At 50.2% G+C, this 25,434-nt stretch overlaps 1 protein-coding gene across 1 annotated transcript; it reads left to right on the top strand.

Annotated features, from left to right (window-relative positions):
• LOC103629239 (cation/H(+) antiporter 20) lies at positions 1-21,358 on the top strand. The gene is made up of 3 exons (XM_008650413.4): positions 1-1,536; positions 19,602-20,558; positions 20,707-21,358. Exons 1-3 carry the CDS (start codon positions 298-300, stop codon positions 21,079-21,081), a joined length of 2,571 nt encoding a protein of 856 aa, XP_008648635.1. The 5' UTR covers positions 1-297; the 3' UTR covers positions 21,082-21,358.
• The last annotated feature ends 4,076 nt before the right edge of the window (positions 21,359-25,434 follow it).

The following is a 25,434-nucleotide window of genomic DNA, read 5'->3' as shown; positions in this document are numbered from 1 at the left end:
GCATGACCATCACGCTTCACATTCACATGCAACAACACAAAGCGAGAGTCCCATCCGTCTCTCACTCTCAACTCCCGAGAGCACACAAGAGTAGACCCAATGGCCAATGGCGATGGCAATGGAATCACGGGAGCCCCGCACATCGCTGCACTGCCATGGGACGCCCGTTGAAAACCCCAAGGAGCTGGAGCCGATGAAGTAGCCGGCGATCCCAGCCCGACCTCGATCCTGTACGTTTGAACTTTGAACCACACCACTCGATCGTCATCTTCGCTCGCTCGTCGGCCAATAAGCAACATGTCGTCGTCGGTGGTGTCGTCGGAGGAGATGGCGGCCGTGAAGACGTCGTCGAACGGGGTGTGGCAGGGCGACGACCCGCTGCACTTCGCGTTCCCGCTGCTTATCCTGCAGGCGCTGCTGATCCTGGTGCTGAGCCGGTTGCTGGCGTTCCTGCTCCGTCCGCTGCGTCAGCCCAAGGTGATCGCGGAGATCGTGGCGGGGATCCTGCTGGGCCCCTCGGCGCTGGGCCGCAACAAGGCGTACCTCCGCGCGCTGTTCCCGCCGTGGAGCGCGCCAGTGCTGGAGTCCGTGGCCAGCCTCGGCCTCCTCTTCTTCCTCTTCCTGGTGGGGCTGGAGCTGGACCTCCGGTCCGTGCGCCGCAGCGGGCGGCGCGCCTTCGCCATCGCGGCGGCCGGCATCTCGCTCCCGTTCGCGTGCGGCGTGGGCGTGGCCTTCGTGCTCCGCGCCGCCGTCCCGGGCGCCGACCAGGCAGGGTACGCGCCGTTCCTCGTCTTCATGGGCGTGGCGCTCTCCATCACGGCGTTCCCCGTCATGGCGCGCATCCTGGCCGAGCTGAAGCTCCTGACCACCCCGATCGGGGAGACGGCGCTGGCGGCCGCCGCCTTCAACGACGTGGCGGCCTGGGTGCTGCTGGCGCTGGCCGTCGCTATATCAGGGTCTGGCGACGCCGCGGGGACGAGCCAGCAGCAGCAGCACCGCAGCCCGGTGGTGTCGGTGTGGGTGCTGCTTTGCGGCGCGGCGTTCGTGGCGGCGTGGATGGTGGCCGTGAAGCCGGCGATGGCGTGGGTGGCGCGGCGCGCGGACGCGGCGGGGGACAGCAGCGAGGCGTGGGTGGCGGTGACGCTGGCGGGGGTGCTGGCGTCCGGGTTCGCGACGGACGTGATCGGCATCCACGCCATCTTCGGCGCCTTCGTGTTCGGGCTCACGGTGCCCAAGGAAGGCGGGTTCGCGGCGCGCGTGACGGCGCGCGTGGAGGACATCGTGTCGGAGCTCCTCCTGCCGCTCTACTTCGCCTCCAGCGGGCTCAAGACGGACGTGGCCACCGTGCGGGGCGGCGAGGCCTGGGCCATGCTCGCGCTCGTCATCGGCACAGCCTGCGCGGGCAAGATCGTCGGCACCTTCGGGGTGGCCATGGCGTGCGGGATGGGGGCACGGGAGGCGCTCGTGCTCGGCGTCGTCATGAACACCAAGGGCCTCGTCGAGCTCATCGTGCTCAACATCGGCAGGGAGCGCAAGGTACGGAGTCGACCTTCTACTTCTCCTCCTACATAGCTAGGCGTACTATATGCTTTGCTACGTGGTACAGACACGTATCCAAAAACATTTTGCATGCTATTAGTTCGGTACACGTTTTCAAGAAAACATTTGCCACACTAGTAGTTCGGTGCGATGTTTGTTTTTGTTGGCTTTTCTTCTTCTTTTTTTTAATTAAAATTTTAACAAAGAAAGGAGACGGAACTTTGCCGTGCATGGACACTGTAGAGCGCATGAATGCATCAAGTCAAAAGAGGAGTCATGTGAGGACTTTAGTAAAGCAGAGGTCACCTGGTTCCCGCCGCCCGTTGGTGCTGAACTGATGATGATGTGTGCTCGAGCTGGCTGGACCGTTTATGCATGCAGCCTCCTACTCTACCTACATGCATGCATGCATGGTCGCGTGTCATCCGTCGTCATGCAAGTGCTGCCCAGGAACTTGCTAGTAGTAGCAGTGCTGCACACCATGGGCCATGGCAGCTCTGCTAGTCCTAGGTTTCTTCTAGGCCATCACGGGGACGTCATCGGCATGAATCTTCTTCTCTTGGCTGCTAGTATGTCGTGTCACGCCGGCTGTGCGGTGCGTTGGAAGGTGGGATATGCACCTTGTAGACAAACGCACGTTTACTGCCACCGCCGGTTCAAACTTCAAAAACACAGTCCACAACATAGAAAAAAATTATATTCCATCCTGTTCAAAATTACATGTTGATTAAGAAAGCAACACGGCCTTCAAACCAATATTTTTTTATTAAAATACGTATCAACTATTAATACATTTTTACTTATACTTTTGAAAAATTATTTTCTAAGATAAATCCGCACGTATGACTACTATTAGATTTCAAAACTAAATAATAAAACGCTTATTTATAATCAAAGTTTTATAAAGTTTGATTCAAACCTTGTTCAAAACGACGTCTAATTCGTAACTAGAGTGACAGATACCCTAGAACCAGGTGTCTAAAGTAGGTCTATGACCTTTGAAGGTCTACTTACCGACCAAACCTCTGCCGAATGACTCTGCGAGACGGAGCTATTGTCGGTGTTTTGGGTCCGACCGCACACCCGGGGTTGCCCCTCAAGGTGTTTTTAGGAGTAGGACGGTGTCAACGACTGTAGCAAAATGGTTCGTGCCTATCGCACGAGGGACAATGGACAAGATTTACAGGTTCGGGCCGCTTAGAAGTGCGTAACACCCTACGTCCTGGTGAGTTTATGAGCGTGGTTACAAGAGAATTCTCTGGATAGAGGGCGCAGAGAGTTTTTGTGGGTGGCTAAGTAGAACAGGGTCGATCGTTCTGAAGGGGTGCCCCCTAGGCCTTATATACTCGACCGTGGGGCAGTACATGTGATATGATAACAACAAGTAGCTAAAAGATAGTGAACCTCTTGAGTTTATCCCTACGTAACCCTCGCCGACTTATCCTCGCATGGCTCTGCTGCATGGGGGCTTCAGCGCGGGAAAGTCGGGTCTCTGTTGTGATTCATTCGTTCGACGTTGTGGGCCGTCCGGGTCTTCACGTCTTCTCTTCTTTGTTGGTTATCTTTCCCTAGGCCCACGAAAGAATGACCTTACGAATTATTGGGCCCTTGGGCCTTTCGTGAGGCCTTTTACTTCTTTAGTGGACCCAGGGGATATCTATCCCCCACAAGCCCCCGATCTTTGGGTTGATTTAGAGGTAATCAACCCAAAGATCCAAGGTCCAAAAAATGACTTCCTGCTGTTTTCTTTGACTCTGATCGCTCGTCCGACCAAAGTTTGGTTTTGTGCTTGTGCCTTAGAGGTCGGCATTTTTGGATTGTAAGACCCTGGATTTTATTGGGTGCACCGGAGGTGCACCCAATGGGTGTAGCCCCCGACCTTTGAGTAGATTTCAGAAGATAATCTACTCGAAGGTCTTCTTCCAAAGGTTATCTCCATTCGCGCTCCTGCATCTCGGTTGAGGATTAATCTTTTCAATCTTGCTCTACGCCTTAGAAGTCGGCGCTATGTCGGTTTAGAACAATATTCCATGGGGTGCACCGGAGGTGCACCCAATGGGTGTAGCCCCCGACCTTCAAATGGATTTTTTAAGGATAATCCATTCGAAGGTCTTTCTTTCGCTTGTGGAAACTGGCATGAGGCTATCTTGCATTACGCTTTAGAGGTCAGCATTATGTCATCAATATTTTGTTGCAAAGGTCAGCGTATATTTTGTCTTTAGCAGCCGAGTTCGCGATCCATCCATATCTTGCTAGGTAGTGCAATTTATTTGCTTCTGCGATTGATTGGACGTTTGACGGACGTTCTCTGTCTAGTCTTCACGTCGTTTCTGTCGGCCATATCTTGTACTTTGCTGGTTATATTTGGCTTTCCTCTGATCCTTACTGATATCTCATTTTTGTCTTGAGGTATTCACTGCATGCCCTGCACGGATGTGACCGTTTGAAAAATATACTGATAATTCCTGGGCGTCCCCCCCAATGGGTGTGGGCAAGGGACGGCTTGGTACGCTGAGTGTTTTAGCCGGTTGCCTCTGAGTAGTAATGCGATGGGACGGCTAGTGTAATCATATCCTTTGCGCTGTTGACTGGAGTCCCAATGGGTGTAGTGTTGCATGAAACGGCGTCCGCCGTCCGACGTGTCTTCGGGTGGGTGGAAGTGCTTATTGAATGCCTTGCGACTGTTCAGTGACCGCGGTTAGAAGTGAGCGGTTGCCTTTCCCTTCTATAAATAAACCCCTTTGCTTCTCTGGTTTCTTCACATCTCTTCGCTGCTCCTTACTGCCTCTTCCCTTTCTTCTCTTCCAAAGCTTCAACCATGGGCAAGAACAACAAGCGCAAGCGTGAGCCGACTCCTCCATCGGAGGAGTTTGGTGACTCGGAATACTCGGAGGAGGAGTTCTCCTCCGAGCCCGAGGGGTCTCCGGCTCCCGTCTCTCCCCCGGCGTCGTCCGATGACTCGGACGACTCCCAGGGGATAGCCGCGGAGGTCTGGACGTACATCCGGGCCGTCGAGCGCGCCGGGCTCGAAGGCTCGGATGAGTCGGAGTACTCCTCGGATGAGGAGGACTCGGACGGCGACGACGAGGGTGAAGATGACGATGACGACAACGACGACGACGACGACGACGGCGACGGCAGTGGCAGGGGCGGCGGCGACGGCAGTGGCAGGGGCGGCGGCGACGGCAGCAGGGACAGCACCAAGGGCAGCAGCAGGGGCAGCACCAAGGGCGGCGGCGGCGGCAGGGGCAGGGCCAGTGGCTAGACGCCACTGGTCTTCTTAGATATTAGTATAGTTTAGTATAGCTAGAATAATGTAGTAGTAATTAGTGTAATTTAGTAGTAGTGGTAATGTAGAGTAGTATATTGTAGTTTAGTAGTAGTAGTAATGTAGAGTAGAATTAGGGAAGTACCAACTCGTAAAGAGTTGGTTTGTAAGCTCGTTAACTTCCCTTTAATGAAGTCTGTCGTTTATCCCCTCTTATTGATGACTTGTCATTGCTTTTGCTGAATGTTGAACTGATTCTTTTTGATATAGTAGGAACAACGCCGAGCGATGTGAAGATTGACATCAGCGTTTTAGAAGTAACACTGAGCAATCGAACACAAGACCAGCGTTTTAGAGGCAATGCCGAATGATAGAAGGTCGGCATCGGCATTTTAGAAGTAATGCTAAGCGACAAAATACGCGGCTGGCATTTTAGAAATAACGCCGAGTGATTAAATGTCGGCATCAGCATTTTAGAAGTAATGCTGAGTGTTTGAACACGTGGTCGGCGTTTTAGAGGCAACACCGAGTGATTGAAGGTCGGCGTCGGCATTTTAGAAGTAATGCCGAGCGACAAAATACGCGGCTGGCATTTTAGAAATAACGCCGAGTGATTAAATGTCGGCATCAGCATTTTAGAAGTAATGCTGAGCGTTTGAACACGTGGTCGGCGTTTTAGAGGCAACACCGAGTGATTGAAGGTCGGCGTCGGCATTTTAGAAGTAATGCCGAGCGATTGAGCACGTGGTCGGCGTTTTAGAGGCAGCGCCAAGTGATTGAAGGTCGGCTTCTCAAGTTATTTTGAGGAAAACGACCGAGTGATGAGGTGGCATATTGGCTTTCTTGGAAATAACTGTTGGATATCTACGTGGCATGCTGGGATTTCGGAGATGACCGCCGGGTGATGACTGGGCACTTTTGAAAAGGTATCTGGCTCAAGAATATCCCTTAAGAGTCGCGCTTTTAGCCGCCTTTGCTTTCCGTGCCCTAGTTCTTGCATTTCCGCATCTGAGTTTTCTCTGCCTCTCGCCTCCTGCTCTGTTTCGCCAGCGAGAAGCCAGATGGCGCCCAAGAGGAAGACTGCGAACTCGTCTGCCGCAGTGATCCCTGCCATCGACCCCAACAGTCAGTTACCCTTCGCAGGTAACCATATGTCTGTGATTTCTGAAGTTGAGCTTCTCCGCCTTGTCTCCATCGGTGTTCTCCCTCCACGGGAACTCTGTTCTTGGCGTGCTTGCCACGGGACTACCGTCCCAACCGAAGATACCCACGAGTCAGTGGTTTACACTCCTTTCCTTCTTCGCGGCCTCGGCCTTCCCATATCTCCTTTTTTCCGTGGCATCCTTGATTTTTATCACATCAACCTGACTCACTTGAACCCTAACTCCATTCTCCAAATCTCTATTTTCGTTCACCTTTGCGAAGCTTATCTTGGCGTGCTGCCGCATTTTGGCTTATGGAAGTATCTGTATCACTGCCGCCCTGGGATGGCTGGGGGGCAACATCAATTGGTCGGGGGTGCCAGTTTAGAGATGCGCCGGGGGCGGAAGACCGAGTACCTCGAGATACCCCTCAAAGACAGCATTAAAGGTTGGCGTCTGGAGTGGTTTATAATGGATAATTATGGAAATTCTCTCCCTTCCCGTTCAGGAAGACAACCAGACATTCGAACTCCAAGTTGGACTGAGTCTCCCACGGACCAAGAAGTGGCCGAGGCAGGCGTGTTGCTTACTGAAGTTGGATTACTGAAAGAGAGAGGTCTGACTGCCGAAGCTGTGGTCACAGATTTTGTTTTCAAGAACATTCAGCCGCTGAAGGACAGGGCCTATCCAGCATATCTTTACCGAGGGCTGGCCGACTCAACCCGAGTTACTAATAGAAGAATTCCTTCTGTTGATTTGGTGAGTCGACTCGAAATGATCCTCAGGGGTAAAGTTTCAAACGTTGGAGCTCCAGTGGCATACTCGGCTTGGAACCTGCCTTCTCCCAAAGATTTCACTCTTTTTGTGTCTAATCCGCCCGTGACAGATAGCAATTTGGGTCTTAGAGTGCGACCTTCTGCTGAAGAGGTCCGTTCCTTAGTTGCTTCGCTCGGGGAAATACCTGATGATGAACGGCGGGTTTATTTTGAAGTGCCCCTGAACTCCAGTGATGCAGACATAAATGACATGCTCGATCTGCTAGCTGAGGATTCATCTGATACTGCTCCGGATGGCACATTGGCAGTGGTGCCCCTTCCAGAGGTTGATGCGACCTTGGATGTCTTGAAACCTGTCAATACTCGCCCGAGGCGTCCTAGCCGAACCAGTCAGCCCGAGCCTTCTGCTGATGAGCAGAAGAAGAAAAGAAGACGCCTCCGGCGAGTGTCCAGCTTTGACGAGGATGCCAGCACCTTAGCTCCCGCTGCCGAAGAAATGACTGCAACTGGCCTTGCTGACATTGATCCCAATGGGTGTGCTCCGCCTGCTGCTGACCCCAATGAGGATGCTGTTTGTGCTGTTGCTGTGGAAGATGAGGAGGAAGAGAATGAAACTCCATTAACTCGGAAAAACAGTCGGCAGTTCGTCGCTAGCGGTGGTAGTAGTGGGGTTCCTTCTCCTGCCTTGTCTGCTCTTATTGGTCTGCAAGAACTGTCCATGGCCAATTTTGATCAAGCTCTAGAGGATATGGTCCCTGAGAACTTGTTGTTGGAACCTGCAGACGTTGATGCAACAGAAACTTGTGCAGCCGTGCCAGATGCTGGGTTGAGGTCGTCCCGTGCCTCGTCGACCTTAGAGCACGATCTCGAGGGTCGGGATGATGATTTGGATCGTCCTGATCCTATGGAAGTAACTGAAGGCCCGTCAACCTTAGAGGTGGTCACGGCAGAGAGCTTGGATCCCTTGAATAGCGCTGACATGTGCCTAGCCCCCGAGGGTGTCGCCGGGGAGGACTCAGCTCAGGTGAGGAGTGTAGGCCACTACCCAGCCCCCGAGGGTGTTGCCGGGGGTGACCCGGCTCGAGTGGGCAGTGCCAACCTTGACCCAGCCCCCGAGGGTGTCCGAGCGAGGTCTCCCTCCTGCACTTCCATGGATGTTCATGTGGGTTCACCTCCACACTCTGGCGGCATGATGGTGGCTCAAACTCCGGATCAGGGGGTCGCTTTGGAGGGCAGCATCCCCACTGGTCTGGCGTTAAGCTCTGCTGAATGTACTAAGCTCGTTCCTGCCGGTCTGCTGCAAGCTGCTTCGAGCGGTGGTCTGGCACCTGATCATCAGCTGATTTCTCCTGACTTGGGGATCCCTTCGCTTTTCTCCAACCTCCAGGTGTTGTGCTGTGCTTTAGTTTGATCTTTATGTTGCATGAATTGTTGCCATTATGCTCATCCGCTCTTCTTATCAGGCTTTGGTGGATGGAATGGTCGGCCAGCTGAAGTCGCAGGGTGCTCCCATCCCGGAGGTGGCTTCATCTCTTGAGCGTTGGAATCCGGTGTTGCTTCGGGGTCGTGTATCTGAGTTGGAGGCCACCAATGCTGGTTAGTGTCCTTTCTTCTTCTTTGTTCTTGCCCGTGGGTTGTTTTACCTTCTGACCTCATTTTGTTTGGATACCTCTTGATAGGGATGACTCGGCAGATCACAGTTCTTGAAGAAAAACACTCTCAAGATCAAGCTGAAATGGCTCGACGATGCGCTGACTTCGAGGAGAAGTATTCTCAAAGTCAGATCGAGTTGAGTCAGGTCTCTGCGGCTTTGGATGATGCCAACGCTCTGAGTTCTTCTCTTCATGCTCAGCTTGACTCTGAGAAGGTAGCTTACGAACCTGTGCTTCGCCTTATCATGCTCTTGGATTCTAAATGAGTTGATTTTTGCTTGTAGGAAGAAAAACGCATCCTTGCTGCTTCTCGCGACAACTTGGACAGATTGTACCGAGATTCCAGTAACTCGCTGACCATCTTGGAGAGGAGCCACCGTTTTACGATGGAGGAGCTTGACAATCAGCGCCGTCAACTGCAAGAATCCTCGGACGAAGTGGCCCGCCTTACACAGTTGCTATCGGCAAAGGACGTCACCATCAAGGGACTCCGAGCTTCTAAGAAATCCCTTGCTCAGGAGTTAGAAACTGCTCAGCAGGCTGTTAAAGTTGCTGAAGAAGCTGTTGTCACTTTCAAAGCTCAGCGCGATAAGGCCCTGGACAAGGCCATTCGGGCGGGACGGATCTTGATGAGAAGACCCGGCGTGGTTGTCCCTGAAGATATAAGAGCCGACGTGAATGCTGCCCCTGATTCCTCGAATCGCCCTTCTTCATCGGTCGTCCCTGAGAAAGACATTGGGAAATAAAGAAACAGTTCGCGTGCTCTGAGCGCGCAGTTAGCATAATCAAGTACTCGCTAGAGGTTATCGGCTTATCATTCGAATGACATGATTACTCCCTTATTGTATCAGAATTTATTAGTTCGCAAGTTTGTGGTAACGCTGCACGATGATTATGAAGTTTGTTTGTGGGATATGGAGATCATCCCTTGAACTGCATAAGCGCGAGTATGCTATTCTGGTTTAAGCCGTCAATTACTTTTAGCCGGTAACTTCCGTTAGTAGGGCATAGTGGTCACCCCCGGTAGAGTAAGCGTGAGCATGTTGCACCGCCTTAAGTCGTTGCCGACTTAAGTCGATTGCTCCGTTTGTAGGGCATAGTGGTCACCCCGAGTTGAGTAAGCGTGAGCATGTTGCACCGCCTTAAGTCGTTGCCGACTTAAGTCGATTGCTCCGTTTTGTAGGGCATAGTGGTCACCCTGAGTTAAGTAAGCGTGAGCATGTTGCACCGCCTTAAGTCGTTGCCGACTTAAGTCGATTGCTCCGTTTGTAGGGCATAGTGGTCACCCCGAGTTGAGTAAGCGTGAGCATGTTGCACCGCCTTAAGTCGTTGCCGACTTAAGTCGATTGCTCCGTTTGTAGGGCATAGTGGTCACCCTGAGTTAAGTAAGCGTGAGCATGTTGCACCGCCTTAAGTCGTTGCCGACTTAAGTCGATTGCTCCGTTTGTAGGGCATAGTGGTCACCCCGAGTTGAGTAAGCGTGAGCATGTTGCACCGCCTTAAGTCGTTGCCGACTTAAGTCGATTGCTCCGTTTGTAGGGCATAGTGGTCACCCCGAGTTGAGTAAGCGTGAGCATGTTGCACCGCCTTAAGTCGTTGCCGACTTAAGTCGATTGCTCCGTTTGTAGGGCATAGTGGTCACCCCGAGTTAAGTAAGAATCAATCATAAATGAGCCAAGTATCTTTGAAATCTCTCTTTATTGATGACATATTTCCATTATACAGAATACATGGTCGCTCCGACTGTTTTGAAATACAGCTAGGGGTAGAACTTTCGGAGGTGCTCTATGTTCCAGGAGTTCCCAACTTCCGTGCCATCCATTTGGGTGAGGCGATATGATCCGGGACGAGTGACTTCTGCTACTATGAAAGGTCCTTCCCATAAGGGCGATAACTTGTGCCGTCCCTCCCCCGTTAGAATTCGGCGGAGGACGAGGTCTCCCATCGAAAAGAAACGTTGCCGCACAGCTTTGTCGTGGTAGCGCCTTAGAGTCTGCTGGTATCGTGCTGATTGAATCACTGCATTCAGTCGTTCTTCCTCAAGTGCGTCAATATCCTCCATCCTAGTGGCCTCGGCTTCTGCTATGCTTTCGAAGATCAATCTTGGCGCCCCAAACTTGAGATCAGCAGGTAGCACTGCCTCCGACCCATAGACCATGAAGAAAGGAGTGTTTCCATGCAGGGCCCGGCTAGGTTGGGTTCTCAAGCTCCAAACAACATAAGGCAATTCTCTTATCCATTTTCCTGCGAATTTTTCATTTTTATCAAAGACCCTTTTTCTAAGTGCCTCCAATATCATTCCGTTGGCTCGCTCAACCTGCCCGTTGGCTCTTGGATGGGCTACAGATGCATACTTGATCTGAATGCTTTTTTGCTCGCAGAAGTCAAAGAATTCTGAACTGGTGAAGTTGGATCCCAAGTCAGTGATGATACTGTTTGGTATCCCAAATCTGAATATTATGCTTTGTATGAATTCCACGGCTTTAGCAGAGGTTAAAGAGGCAATGGGCTGGAACTCTATCCATTTAGTGAATTTGTCAATTGCCACTAATACATGGGTGTATCCTCCTTGAGCTTTCTTGAAAGGTCCAATCATATCCAATCCCCAGCATGCGAAAGGCCAAGTTACTGGTATGGTTTGTAGCTGTTGTGCTGGCATGTGCTGTTGCTTTGACAGGTATTGGGAAGCTTCGCATCTCTGAACTAACTCGGCTGCATCATTCTTCGCCGTCGGCCAATAGAATCATGACCTGAAAACCTTCCCGACTAATGTTCTGGATGCTGCGTGTATTCCACACTGCCCTGCATGGACTTCCTCCAGAAGTTGCTTCCCGGTGGACGGGAGAACGCACTTCATGAGGACGCCTGACGCGCCCCTCCTGTATAATACCTCCCCAATGAGTGTATAGTGAGCTAATTGTCTGGCAATGCGCTCTGCCGAGTTCTTGTCATCTGGCTCTTCTTCATTCTTTATATATTTAATAATCGGTTGCCTCCAGTCATCAGAGTCTGACTCGGGTTGATCTATGATAATGCACTCTTCTATTTGATCCGTCGAGATGCTTGGCTGGAGAATTTCTTGCACGAAGACCCCGGGCGGGACTTGAGTCCGACCGGATCCAAGCTTGGACAGTACATCAGCCGCCGTGTTCCGATCTCTTTCTATATGATGAAACTCCAGACCTTCGAATTTATCTTCTAGCTTTCGGACGGCGGCGCAGTATCTTCCCATTGAATCACTTGAGCAATCCCATTCCTTGTTTATTTGACTGATGACTACCAGAGAATCTCCGTACACCATCAGTCTCTTGACACCCAGTGATATGGCGATGTTTAATCCGTGTATCAAAGCTTCATACTCGGCAGCATTGTTAGAGGCCGGGAATAGCAACTGGAGAGCATATTTGAGGTGCTCGCCTCCAGGTGCAGTGAAAAGAATTCCTGCTCCTGCTCCCTGCAGCTTCAGCGAGCCATCAAAATATATTCGCCATACTTCTGCGGTTTCTGGATTATCCGGCACTTGCTGTTCTGTCCACTCTGATACGAAATCGACCAGTGCTTGAGTTTTGATGGCAGTGCGAGGTCGGAACTCGATATCATGGGACCCCAACTCGCAAGCCCACTTGGCTATTCGGTCAATGGCTTCCTTGTTGTGAAGAATGTCCCCTATTGGAAAACCAGTAACTACTATGACTTTGTGGTCGTCAAAGTAGTGGCGCAGCTTGCGGGCAGTTAGAAGTACTGCATATAATAGCTTCTGAACTTGAGGATACTTTTTCTTCGATGGGCCTAGAACTTCACTGATGAAGTAGACAGGATGTTGTACCGGGTAGGCATGCCCTTCTTCCGCTCGCTCGACTACCAACGCAGTGCTCACCACGTGAGTCGTGCAAGAGATATATAACAGCAGATCTTCAGCCGGCTGAGTCGGCGCAGCTCGCCGGGGCGGTTTCAATACTGGCGGTGTTGTCAGGAATTTCTTCAGTGCATCTAGAGCTTCTTGTGCCTCTGAAGTCCATTGAAACTTATCCACCTTCTTCAGCAGTTTATAAAATGGCAGACCTTTTTCTCCCAGCCTGGATATGAATCTGCTCAGGGCTGCCATACATCCAGTGAGTCGCTGAACCTTCTTTTGCGATCGAGGAGCTTCCATCTTCATGATAGCTTCAATCTTATCTGGATTAGCTTCAATTCCCCGGTGGCTGACAATAAATCCGAGTAACTTTCCTGCTGGTACCCCGAAGACGCATTTCTCAGGATTGAGCTTCCATCTATATCTTCTCAGGCTATTGAAAACCAGCTGTAAATCTTCAATGAAGTTTTCTGGATTCTCCGTTTTAATCACCACGTCGTCTACGTAAGCCTCCACACGCTTGCCCCAGTGATCGGCTAAGCATGTTTGAATAGCTCTCTGATAAGTCGCTCCAGCGTTTTTGAGGCCGAACGGCATGGAGGTATAACAGAAAGCACCAAACGGGGTGATGAACGCCGTTTTTTCCTCGTCTTCTTTTGCCAAACTAATCTGATGATACCCGGAATAGCAATCTAAGAAAGACAGCATCGAACATCCAGCGGTGGAATCCACCACCTGATCTATCCTCGGGAGCCCGAAGGGATCCTTCGGACAGTGTTTGTTGAGATCAGTATAGTCGACGCACATGCGCCAATCCACTTTATTCTTTTTGAGTACAAGAACAGGGTTGGCTAACCACTCGGGGTGTAATACTTCTCTAATAAATCCGGCCGCGACCAAGCGAGCTAACTCGGCACGAATGGCCTCTCTCTTGTCGGGCGTAAAACGACGCAGCTTTTGCCGGATCGGCCTCGCCTGAGGATAGACTTTCAATTTGTGCTCGGCCAATTCCCTCGGGACTCCCGGCATATCCGCAGGTTGCCATGCGAATACGTCTCGGTTATCTTGCAGGAACTGGACGAGCGCGCTTTCCTATTTGTCGCTCAAACTGGAGCTGATGATGGACGTCTTGCGCTCATCAGCGAACCCCAGGTTGATCCGCTTGGTGTCCTCAGTCGGCCGCATAGAGGTCGCGGCCTGAGCTTCGTTTGCCGGCACGACGAGGTCTTCTTCAGGCTTAGAGTTCGCCGGTGTAGAAGGAACCGTTGACGGTTTGGTGGTGAGGGCTGCTTGGATGGCCACTCGGAAACATTCTGCGGCGCCTTGGAAGTCGGCGCACACAGTTATGATTCCTTGTGGTCCTGGCATCTTCAGTATCATGTACGTATAGTGTGGGATGGCCATGAACTTGGCCAGCCCTGGCCTCCCGATGATGGCGTTGTACCCGCAGTCGAAGTTCGCCACCTCGAACCTCAGGAACTCGGTTCTGTAATTATCCGGAGTCCCGAAGGTGACCGGCATGTAGATGTGGCCCAGCGGGTATTCCCCTTCCGTCGGCACGATGCCGAAGAAAGGAGTGTCTGACTCGTGGAGCTCTTTGAGGTGAACTCCCAAGCCTTGAAGCGTACGGGGGAAGGTGACGTTGATGCTGCTCCCCCCGTCCACTAGCACCTTCTTCACCCGGCTCTCTCGGATCACCGGATCGACGAGGAGCGGGTATTTGCCCGGGTGGTCGAAGTTGAGCCATTGATCCTCCCGAGTGAACGTGATTGGGTGCTCCGACCACCGGTACGGGGCGGGAGGGCCGGTGGTCGCCACCAGTATCTGGCGGTCGTTGAGCTTTTGTTGTCTCTTGTTCTCCTGCGACCCATGTCCGCCGAAGATGACGTTGACCTCCCTGTTAACGCGCGGGAAAGCTCCTCCTCCCCCCTCCTCCGGCTGATGGGGCTGTCGTGGTTCATCTGGTCCTCCCCTCGGCGGAGGAGGTGGTAGAGGTTGGAAGGGTCGGCCATGCCCGACGGAGTGCTTGAAATCCCGGCAGTTGCGGAGAGTGTGGCGCATATCCTTGTGGTACGAGCACTGGGCGTCGAGGATGTCGTCCAGCGTGCGTTCGCCTCCACGAGGTCCTCCTCGGGCGCGAGAGGCGGGTGGTCCGGCGGCGTGTACCTCTTCGCGAGGCCTCTTCTCCCAGCGCTTGTCGGGCGGCTGGTTCGCGTCGCGTCGTGGTGCCGCCGGTGCGGGCTTTGCTCCTCCGATGAGGTCCTGGGCCCGCTCGTCAGCGGTGATGTAGAGGTCGGCTTCCCGGAACAGCTCCTCGGAGGTAGTCGGCGCCTTTTGCAGTATGGCTCGGACGAAAGCCGAGTCGTTAGATCCTCTGTAGAAGTCCTCGATCACGGCCGCCTCCGTGACCTCGGGGATGCGGTTTCTCATGGTCTGGAACCTTTTAAGGTATGACCGGAGAGTCTCATCCCCCCGGCGCTTGATGGATTTGAGGTCCCATGGTTGCGCTGGCTTGTCGGAGAGAGACTGGAAGTTGGCGGTGAAACGTCGACTGAAGTCTCCCCAGTCGTCGATGCAGTGTCGGGGTAGATGTCGTAGCCACTGCAGCGCGTCTTGCCCGAGGACGATGGGCAGATACGCAGTCATGACGTCCTCGGATGCCCCGGCAGCCCGAGCAGCGGTGGTGTAGACGGCCAACCAGCCCCCTGGGTCCTGCTTAGGTTCATATTTGTCGACATTGGATACCTTGAAGTTGGGAGGCCATTGGATGGCCCTAAGGCGCGGAGTAAGGGCAGATACTCCGCACGTGTCCTCCTGTCGTCGAGGATGTCGTCTGTCCCGGGGAGGGGAGTGGCGGTGGTGGTTCCTCGACCGTCCCCGGGTGGTTCCACCAGTTGAAGCTGTTGCCGACTCAGTTCGGGTGGCCTGGCTTTGAGTCGGGAAGCCATGATCTCGATCATACTCCTCCCGACGGCGAATTTTGTTCTCGTGCCGTCGTTCGCGCGAAGCATTGATAGAGCTTCGCGTGTCTCGGCGACTGTTGATGGCGTGTCGCAGATCGTTCGGCGGGTGAGCGAGCGGTAGAAGATGGTTGGCTGCCTGAGTGAACAGGCGTCGGTATCCCTCGGCGTCGGGGGTCCGAGGAAGTCCGTCAGCTATCCGGGCTAGAACGCCTCCGACTTCGCTCGGCGTATTCATAGCTCGGGCGAAGTCGGGGTTCAGGTTGCGCCCGAAGAGCGGATTCTCGCGTCGTTGCCTTGCATCTTGCTCGGCTTGCTCCTGAGTCCGACGGCGATCTCGTCGTCGGGAGTTCCTTCGTTCCCTGAAGACGCGTTCTTCCGGAGTTTCTCCTATCTCTGAGACCTCGTCTCACGAGACAGGCTGCTCCGGATCCCGTTCTCCAGCTGCGTGATGTCGTCGAACGTTCCTGCGTCGATTCCTTCGTCGGCGGGATTCTCGCTGAGGCGGTTCTTCTCCAGGCGCGGCCGGTTCATCGTCGGAGATGGCGGGCGACTTTGCTCTCCCGATGAAGAGGACGTCGGGGTAGAACGGTATTGCTGTCGCGGCGACTTTCTTTCCGTTCTCCTTTGAGGTCGGAGGAACGGGAAGAACGACTGGCCTCCCCCTGGTCTCCTTCTTTCTCACGACCCGTGTCCATTCTTTCGTCGGGGAAGTAGACGGCGGAGTCTTCCGGGTCAGCGAGCTTCTCGCCCCAGCCTCCCCGGAGACGATCTTTTTCCGAAGAGCCGGAGGTATCGTCTTTCCAGCATTTTCGGAGTTTGTTGGAGGAGACTTCTGTTCCGGCAGATCCGCGAGGCGGTGTAGGATTCCTTCTTCGTCCGCCACGGATGAGATTGTCCCGAAGCAGAATATGGATCCGGGACGCATGGTGATCTTGTTGTGGAAGGTGACGGCCATTGAGCTAGCTTGGATCGTCGACACACCCCCTACCTGGCGCGCCAGCTGTCGGTGTTTTGGGTCCGACCGCACACCCGGGGTTGCCCCTCAAGGTGTTTTTAGGAGTAGGACGGTGTCAACGACTGTAGCAAAATGGTTCGTGCCTATCGCACGAGGGACAATGGACAAGATTTACAGGTTCGGGCCGCTTAGAAGTGCGTAACACCCTACGTCCTGGTGAGTTTATGAGCGTGGTTACAAGAGAATTCTCTGGATAGAGGGCGCAGAGAGTTTTTGTGGGTGGCTAAGTAGAACAGGGTCGATCGTTCTGAAGGGGTGCCCCCTAGGCCTTATATACTCGACCGTGGGGCAGTACATGTGATATGATAACAACAAGTAGCTAAAAGATAGTGAACCTCTTGAGTTTATCCCTACGTAACCCTCGCCGACTTATCCTCGCATGGCTCTGCTGCATGGGGGCTTCAGCGCGGGAAAGTCGGGTCTCTGTTGTGATTCATTCGTTCGACGTTGTGGGCCGTCCGGGTCTTCACGTCTTCTCTTCTTTGTTGGTTGTCTTTCCCTAGGCCCACGAAAGAATGACCTTACGAATTATTGGGCCCTTGGGCCTTTCGTGAGGCCTTTTACTTCTTTAGTGGACCCAGGGGATATCTATCCCCCACAGCTATCGACAAGGCTCTTAACCGATGTTTGCCACCCCTGGTTTAAACTTAAAAACACTATTTATAACATAGAAAAATTTATATGTTTCTATTTTAATATTTGATATCTGATAAAGATATATTTTATATTAAGTTATAGTAATAGACAAGGTCGTTAATGACATTTTTATTTAAAATAATTCTGGTATCTAAATATTCACAAGATTGTATAAAGTTAGCATAAGGATTTTATATGCTCTCAAGTCATGAATAAGTGTATTGTGATAGAAAAGGATGAAATAACTAAAATGAAAGTTATAGATCTTGCAAACAACGACTATTTTAAGACGAGCCAACTTGATTTTATAGATCTCCAGGATGTTTGCATACATTTTATAGTAAGGGACTAAGGGCTCATGTTTGGATCTCAGGACCTAAGCAAAAGTGACTAAAATTTAGTTACTTAGAAACAAATCTAAACAGAAAGAGTTAAATGTGACTAAATTATTATTTTATTATCTTTTTGTCATTTCCGTTTGGACAAAGCGTTTATTTATAGTCAAAGTTTTATAAAGTTTGACTCAAACCTTGTTCAAAACGACTTCTAATTCGTAACTAGAGTGACGGGTACCCAGGATCTGGATGCCTAAATTAGGTCTAAGACTCTTGACGGTCCACTTGCCGACCAAGTCTCCACCGAGCGACTCTGCGAGACGAAGCTACCGACCAAGACTCTTAACTAATGTTTACTGCCACCGTCGGTTCAAACTTAAAAAACACGATCCACATCATATAAAGTTTTACATGTTTTTATTTTAATATTTGATATCTGATAAATATATATTTTATATTAAATTATAGTAATAGACAAGGTCGTTAATGATGTTTTTATTTAATATAATTCTGGTATCTAAATATTCACAAGATTGTATAAAGTTAGCATAAGGATTTTATATGCTCTGCAGTCATGAATAAATGTATAGTTATAAAAAAAGGATAAAATAACTAAAATAGAAATTATAGATCTTGAAAACAACAACTATTTTAAGACATGTCGTGATTTTATAGATGTCGAGGAAGTATGCATACATTAGTAAGCGCTCATGTTTAGATCTCATGATTTAAAGCAAAAGTGACTACAATTTAATTACTTAGAAGCAAATCTAAACAGAAAAAGTTAAAAGTGACTAAAATAATTTTTTAAATCATTTTAGTCCTTTTCGTTTGGATCATAGCTCCTAAATGACTGCATTATTCACTTTTGTTTTAGCTTCTGGGATTCAAATATGCCCTAATACACTTGATGTAGTGACTAAGGCTATTTCTAGCAGCCTTTCTATCGCACCGTCTATCTCACTCTTTATTTTAAACTTCACTATATAAATGGTACAATCTACAATGCAAAACATTATTTTGCACGCCGATATACACGTTCTACTAGGAGGTAGTCTAACAAGTGGGTATTGTAACATGTAAGTGTAGGATTAAGGAGGACAGTTCCAGAAGTGTCATAGTTATTCATTGTTAGACTATCTCCAGCAGTATCCCTATCTCACTCTCTATTTTAAATTTCACTCTACCAACAGTGCAATATAGTACTTTGCACGACCATTTAGACCATCTCCATTAGTTTTATAAAAAACTCCCTAAAGATAAATATAAGAAGTTACTAAATGATAATAGAGAGTAAAAATTTATGTGTTTTCTAGTATTTCTCTATTTTTAGTTATTAAATATTTCAAATTATGCTAGCTGAGAACTCCTCTCTCTCACTTTCTATGAAGTTTTTTTGTTCCCATTAAAAATCTTATTGTTCTTACAATGGTTATGAACTCTGCGCACGACAGACACAAATCCCTATGATTTGGGATTCATCGATTCCAAATATAATCTTAAATTGTTTGATTGAAGCTCTCTAGGAAAATGTTGCAAACTGCAGAAATAAAAAAATCTGACATACAGTAAGATTTTTTCCATCGTAGTAGCTCAGAGTTTATTAATAAAAAATATAAGAGAATAAAAGGCACAAAACACGAATTTCATACGAAAAAGTACTTTGGAGAGTCTCTCTGGTGGGCTTGCCAAATGTGGGATTGTGGGGGAAGAATAAGGGCCCCTTTGGCAGGGCTCTGGCTTCTCCAAAAACGACTTTGGCTCTGGCTCACGAGGTGAAGCCACTTCTTTAGATGAGCCAAAGCCATTTTGAAAAATCATTTGGCAAAACGGCTTATAGGTTGTTTTTTAGAAAGACCCTTGTATAGTTTGGACTGGTGGGAGGGTTATTGTGCGTGGCTAGGGATTGAGAGCAGGACAAAAAAAATAATTTGGACTGGTGGGAGGGCTATTGTGCAAAAATGACGTGAGCTGAAGCCGGGTAAGCCACTTTTTTTGGCTCATGCCTTCTAGTTCATTTTGGAAAAGCACTTCACTGGTGAAGCCATTTGAAAAAATGGTGTTTGGCACCACTTTTGCATGAGCCAGAGCCGAAACTGAAAAATAAGCCCTACCAAAGGGGCCCTAAAATAGCAAGATTATTTAGGGTATCATTGGAGACGTGTTTTTTTTAATAACTTTTTAAATTGAGATTTAGGAAACTTTTTACTTGGAGATGCTCTTATATGGTTCCGGTTCCCATAGTTGGTTGTTGAAATCAACATCTCAAAACCGGTCAATATAATTTGGTCACATATAATTTGACTTTGGCATCTGCAAAATACTATGCCGCCAATACAGAGCATGAGAGCAACTGATCGAGCGAGAAGAACTAATTTTGTCGTAAAAAATTACATGTCATGGTAATGCATGCGGCGTGCAGGTTCTGAACGAGGAGATATTCGCCATCCTGGTGCTCATGGCGCTGGTGACCACGTTCATCACCACGCCCACGGTGATGGCTATCTACAAGCCCGCGCGCGCCGCCGGCCGCAGGCGCCTGCACCAGCGCAAGCTCCAGGGCCCCGACCCCTCCGCGCCGTCCTCGCCGTCCGCCTCGGCCGGCGCCGGCGCCGCGATGGAGCTGCGCGTGCTGGCCTGCATCCACGGCGGGCAGGACGTGCCCGCGGTGATCAACCTCATCGAGACCATCCGTGGCCACACGCAGCCACGCCGACTCGTCAAGCTCTACATCCTCCGCATGGTGGAGCTGACGGAGCGCACCTCCTCCATCCTCATGGCGCGCGCCGCGCGCCGGAACGGGCTGCCGTTCCTGCGCCCGCGCCGCGCGGGGGAGCCGCACGACCAGGTGGACGTGGCCTTCGACACGTACGCGCAGCTCGGCCACGTCCACGTCCGCGCCATGGCCGCCGTGTCCGCGCTCCACACCATGCACGACGACGTCACCGCCGTGGCCGAGGACAAGCGCGTCTCCCTCGTCGTGCTGCCGTTCCACAAGCGCCACACGGGCGGCGGCGACGACGTCGAGAACCTCGGGCCCGAGTGGCGCGCCGTCAACCGCCGGATCCTCCGCGAGGCGCCCTGCTCCGTCGCCGTCCTCGTCGACCGCGGCTTCGGCGGCGGGGAGCAGGTCAGCTCGGAGCAGGTGGCGCACGGCGTCTGCGTCGTGTTCTTCGGCGGGCCCGACGACAGGGAGGCGCTCGAGCTCGCCGGGAGGATGGCCGAGCACCCCGGCGTGCAGGTCACCGTCGTGCGGTTCGTTGATGGCAAGGCCGGTAGCGAGGAGCAGTCCGAGGTCACGCTGCGCCCGTCCCACACCAAGAACGCCGACCGGAGCTACACGTTCTCCACGGCCGTCGTCGACGCCGGCAAGGAGAAGGTAACTTGCATCATATCACATATCAGCTCTTAGTCTCTTACTGTTTGACGCGCAATTAATCCCATCACAGCACACTTCTGATCGGACTAGATTACATTCTGTTTTTTTTTTGGGTGTTGCATGAACAATTCATGGTGCGTGCGTGCAGGAGCTGGACGAGGCGGCTGTGGCGGAGTTCCGGCAGAGGATGGGGTCCCTGGTGCGGTTCGAGGAGCGGGTGGTGGTGGGCAACGTGATCGAGGAGGTGGTGTCGATCGGGAAGAGCAGGGAGTACGGCCTGGTGGTCGTCGGCAAGGGCCGGCTGCCGTCCGCGATGGTGGCGCAGCTCGCCGTCGTTCCGGCAGAGCACCCGGAGCTCGGGCCCATCGGCGACGCGCTCGCGTCGTCCGGCCACGGGGTGACGTCGTCGGTGCTCGTGGTCCAGCAGCACGACATGAGCAACGCCGACGAGGTGCCCGTCTCTGTGGTGGTCGACGGCCGTCCTCAGGACGGCGAGTTCGCCAAGGACATGGCGGAGCCGTGAGAGCCTTGCTCCAGTAGGACGACGATGGCTAAAAGTACTTCTATAGTTGTTCTTCGGTAATAAGCATGTAGTACTAATCATTATTGCTAAGTGTGTCTCGGTTTTCTTTTCACAAGCATTGCTGCTGCTAATACACTATTAGTATATACTGTATTCACTCGTTAGTTTTTATTTACCGATGCTAATAATACCCAAATGTATAAATGTTTGTTCGGACAGCTGAGACAGGCAGAGCTTGATCCTTTTTCAGACTGAAGTATTATACACTTTTTTTGGATGGACGAGTGAAAATTTTATTTAGACCAAACGTTTCAATCCAACGGCCCTAGAGGTGGGCGAATGAGGCAGCCGTACCAGGCCCGCCAAACAATAGGGCCCATCACCAGGTATTTCCTAGCTGTAAAGGCCCATTAGCAGTACGCGAATACGGCGGCCGTGCGCCACGCATTCGTCTACGAGGCTACGCGTCCAGCGGCCGTCCAGGAACTCCCATTTCTCCAGCGGTCCTGGCGTACAGGTACAAGCATACTACTAGTCGTGTCCATAGAAAATTATGAATTGATTTATTTTTTTGTTATTTTGTGGATTTTTCTTGGCTAGCACTGTAGCACACGAAAATTGCTTTGTTTCTTTTATTTCAATAGGATTATTGTTGGGAGCTTGTTTCAAATGCTATGAATTAATAAAAAGACAACACAAATATGTTAAGTATAAGGGTCTGTTTGGTTGGGCTGTGGCTGTGAAAAAAGTTGTTGTGGGCTGTGAGCTGTGGAAAAAGCTGCTGTAGGCTGTAAGCTGTTAAAAAGCTAAAAAACGTTTGGTGGAAACCACTAAAAGTCGTTAAAATTTTTTCGATATATGTTTTCACAGTTCCATCCGAAAAGCCACTAAAAGCAGGTACAGAGGTGCTTTCAGATTTGCACTACGAGAAAATCGGCTTTTAGAAAAAGCTGCTTTCTGGATCCAGCCCTTTGGTTGGCTTTTGGCTTTTAGGGGGGCAAAAACCAAAGCCAAAAGTCAAACCAAACACACCCTAAATGTCCTTCGTTCGCTGAAGCATTATCTCCCTAATGATTTAATGAGCTTCGGACGAAGGTTATGAGTAAAATATCACGAAGATTTCACCTTCATGATCATACTTGTAAAACAACAAACAACGAGAAATGAAATATAAAGTATAAAATATACTCACATATTTTATTATATGAATATATAAGTATTAAAACATAATATTTGGGCACATTTATACCTTCGCCTTGACTGAAAGCAATAATTCAAGCGTAATGTGCCAGTGATTACAGGATCGCGTGAACAGTGCCGGGGTACTGTTCACATATTTATAGGCACAGGGTGCAACCTGCGTAAAATTACATTTAAATCCTTTACAATTGACTACAATAATAACACAAACATCATGGGTCTTTAAGTCAATCCATCTTTAAGTCGGTTCGGCCATTCGTCTTAAGATCTATCATTGTGCCGAAGCTCTCTAAATAATAGCTTCGACGCTTGCTCCTGAGAGGGTCTGCCGAAGGTGTTCTCTTTCTTTAGGATCTTCGGCTACGAAGCATACCCCCAACAGTAGCCCCTTTTCGGTGCTAGATCGTTTTTCGTAACGAGCTTGATCCGTGAAAAAGTCTTCTATGATTCGGGATGCCGAAGATCCGAAAAACACCTTCCCTGAGCTCGTTGGCGAGAAACGATTAAAATAATCCGCGCTCGAGGTGGCTCCATCTTGCGGCAGTTACGCGCGCCCTGGCGATTCACCCTCTCGAACCTTGTGGCCCACCGTTCAGCGAGTGCGGGTGACTGTTTGTTCGGTGCGGGAGACTTTGACGATTCACCTTCTCACCTGCGGCACTATATAAACAGACAGGTAGGTGTGAAGTTATCACGGCATTCATTGCTATTGCACCTGTTTTGCTGCCAAAATTTTAGTCATAGCCGAAGCTTAATCATCGTGTCAGACGAAACTCCGCTTTTAAATCTGCTTCGTCACAAAAGGAAGAGCTTCGGGAAAATCAGAAAAGTCAACAACGAAAAATTTCAAGAAGTCATAATCAAATGGCCAGAGTTCGCTCTACTGCTAGGGTTGATCACGAGGGAGATGAGACCGAAGCTGCTGAGACTGTTCCGATTTCCGAAGCCATGAAGCGATCCGGGCTGGTAACATCAGAGGACGTCCCTGCCACTGGAGCAGAGCAAGTTGATGTTGAGGAGACCGATTCTGAGGATGATTATAGCAGTGCGGTGCCGAGCAAACCCAGCCATCTGGATTTTGGAAAATCCACAGTCTCCGAAGGTGACCTTCCTAAGATGTTGAAATTGGGCTATTTCAATGAAGAAAAGAAAGAGCTGATTCGCTTTGGTGGAGAGGAAACTACTCCGAAGCCAGGAAAAGATGAAATAGTAGTTTTTAAGAGTTTCTTCAAAGCTGGTTTGAGATTTCCCTTGAATAAGATGATTGCTGATGTGCTGAAGAAGTTTGGGATCCACTTTCATCAGCTAACTCCTAACGCTATCGTTAGGCTTAGCGTTTACATTTGGGCTCTCCAAAGCCAAGGGGTGGAACCGTTTGCCGAAGGTTTCTGCCGAGTACATGAGCTGCATTACCAAACCAAGGCCCGAATAGATGGGTTACATGAAAACTTGGGCTCCTACAATTTTTCCTACCGGAAGACTACAAAATTTCCTGTGATCAGCTACCGAAGCAAGTGGCTGGCAGGCTGGGAATCAGAATGGTTCTACGTCAAAGTTGACGATGATAAGGAGAAGCTGGTCCAGAGCCCGCTAGAGCTGATCTTCGGAGAGACCAGACCCCAATGTAATATGACATCAGAGGGTCCAACCCAAACTGCACTGGCTAAATTCAGGATTATCGCAGAGCACATTGGCACTAGGGACTTAGTGCAGGAATTTTTGGCTTTCAAAGTATTTCCAACTATGAGAGAGTGGGCCATGCCGAAGCTTGAAGGAAAAAAGGAGGGAGAACTTATCCGGCTGCCCTACCACTACAAATTCAAGAGACATTTCAAAGTACCCTGCCAAGAATGGTTGGATACAATCGAAGTAAAGTGCAACGAAATTCTTGGAAATTATTCTAAGAAAGAAGATCAATTGATGACAGCGGCCTTCGGCACCCGTCCGAAACGAAGGCTAAACCGAGTGATGGATGCTATAGGCTTTGAATATCCTGACTACGAGCGACTGGACAAGGGTGCCGAAGAACAAAAAAGAAAAAGAGTGGCTAGTGCTCTGAATAAGGACGACGAAGATCAATCAAAGAAGAAAAAACAAGAATCTGAGGCGAAGACAGTTGCTTCGAAGAAAAGAAAGGCCTTGACTCCAAAGCAAAAATCAATTGATGAAAAAGAAAAAACTTCTGCGACATCCTCTGCTACTGAAATAGAGGAAATCCTATAGGTAATGACTGAAACTTTGCCTGTCAAACTAAGTCCACTAGGGCTACATCTGACGAAGCTTTTTCAGAAGGAAAAGGAGCCCATAAAAACGAAAGCACCTAGGCCGAAGATGCAAAGAATTGTTACTGTGACTGAAGTCATTGAAGCAACACCACCAAGGGTTTCAGCTCCGAAGGTGCCGGCTATTGAAAGCACGACAGCTACTGAAGCTGTACCTTCGGAGGCCACCGCAGAAGAGGCCAGAGCCGAAGATGCCAAATCCGAAGATATTAATTTAGAGAGCATAGCTGCTGATATAGACAAAATGCTGCTAAACATGGCCGCGGAAGAAGCTGCCGCAGCCACCGAAGAGACTACGGCCGCAAAACCCGAAAAGGAAGAGATGACCGAAGATACTTCGGAGGATGAAACTTTTGACTTTCAAAACTTAGTTGGCCAAGAGTTGACAAAAGCTGAGAAAGAGGAATTAAAAGAATATGCTATATCGTGCGGGTATCGGCCGGGAGCGCTTCTCTTCAGTGGCATTGATGATGAAGGCTTAGGCTGCATACGAGATCAGACTGGCGCGAAGGTTATCGGTACTCTATCAAAGAGTATCGGTTTCTCGAAGCTCGAAGCGGATATCAACCGCTACCGACGACAACACATTGTCGGCAGTTTGTTTTACTCCAATTTTAAGGTAAACATCTTGTGTCTAACCCTTACTATTTGTAACAACACAAATATTTTCTAACGAAGGTTATTTGTCCACAGAGTATGCTTTTGAGCAAGGCCTTAAAAATGCAGCAGGACTTAGAGGATAAAAGGCACGAAGTTATAATTGAGAACTTAGAAAACAAGATAAAAGAGCAATCAGCTGCCATCGAAAAGAAAGACTTCGAGCTTCAAACAGCCGAAGGCTTATTAGCGAATGCTGAAGCCAAAATAACAG

The sequence above is a fragment of the Zea mays genome, chromosome 6 (assembly GCF_902167145.1).
Source record: "Zea mays cultivar B73 chromosome 6, Zm-B73-REFERENCE-NAM-5.0, whole genome shotgun sequence".
In the NCBI taxonomy this organism is placed as follows: Eukaryota; Viridiplantae; Streptophyta; class Magnoliopsida; order Poales; family Poaceae; genus Zea; species Zea mays.
Note: the sequence above shows the minus strand (reverse complement) of the source record. Positions and strands in the feature narration are given on the sequence as shown.

Coding starts and splice junctions, on each gene's coding strand:
- LOC103629239 (XM_008650413.4), top strand. CDS start 298: ATGTCGTCGTCGGTGGTGTCGTCGGAGGAGATGGCGGCCGTGAAGACG. Junction 1,537..19,601: donor ACATCGGCAGGGAGCGCAAG/GTACGGAGTCGA, acceptor TGCGGCGTGCAG/GTTCTGAACGAGGAGATATT. Junction 20,559..20,706: donor TCGACGCCGGCAAGGAGAAG/GTAACTTGCATC, acceptor GCGTGCGTGCAG/GAGCTGGACGAGGCGGCTGT.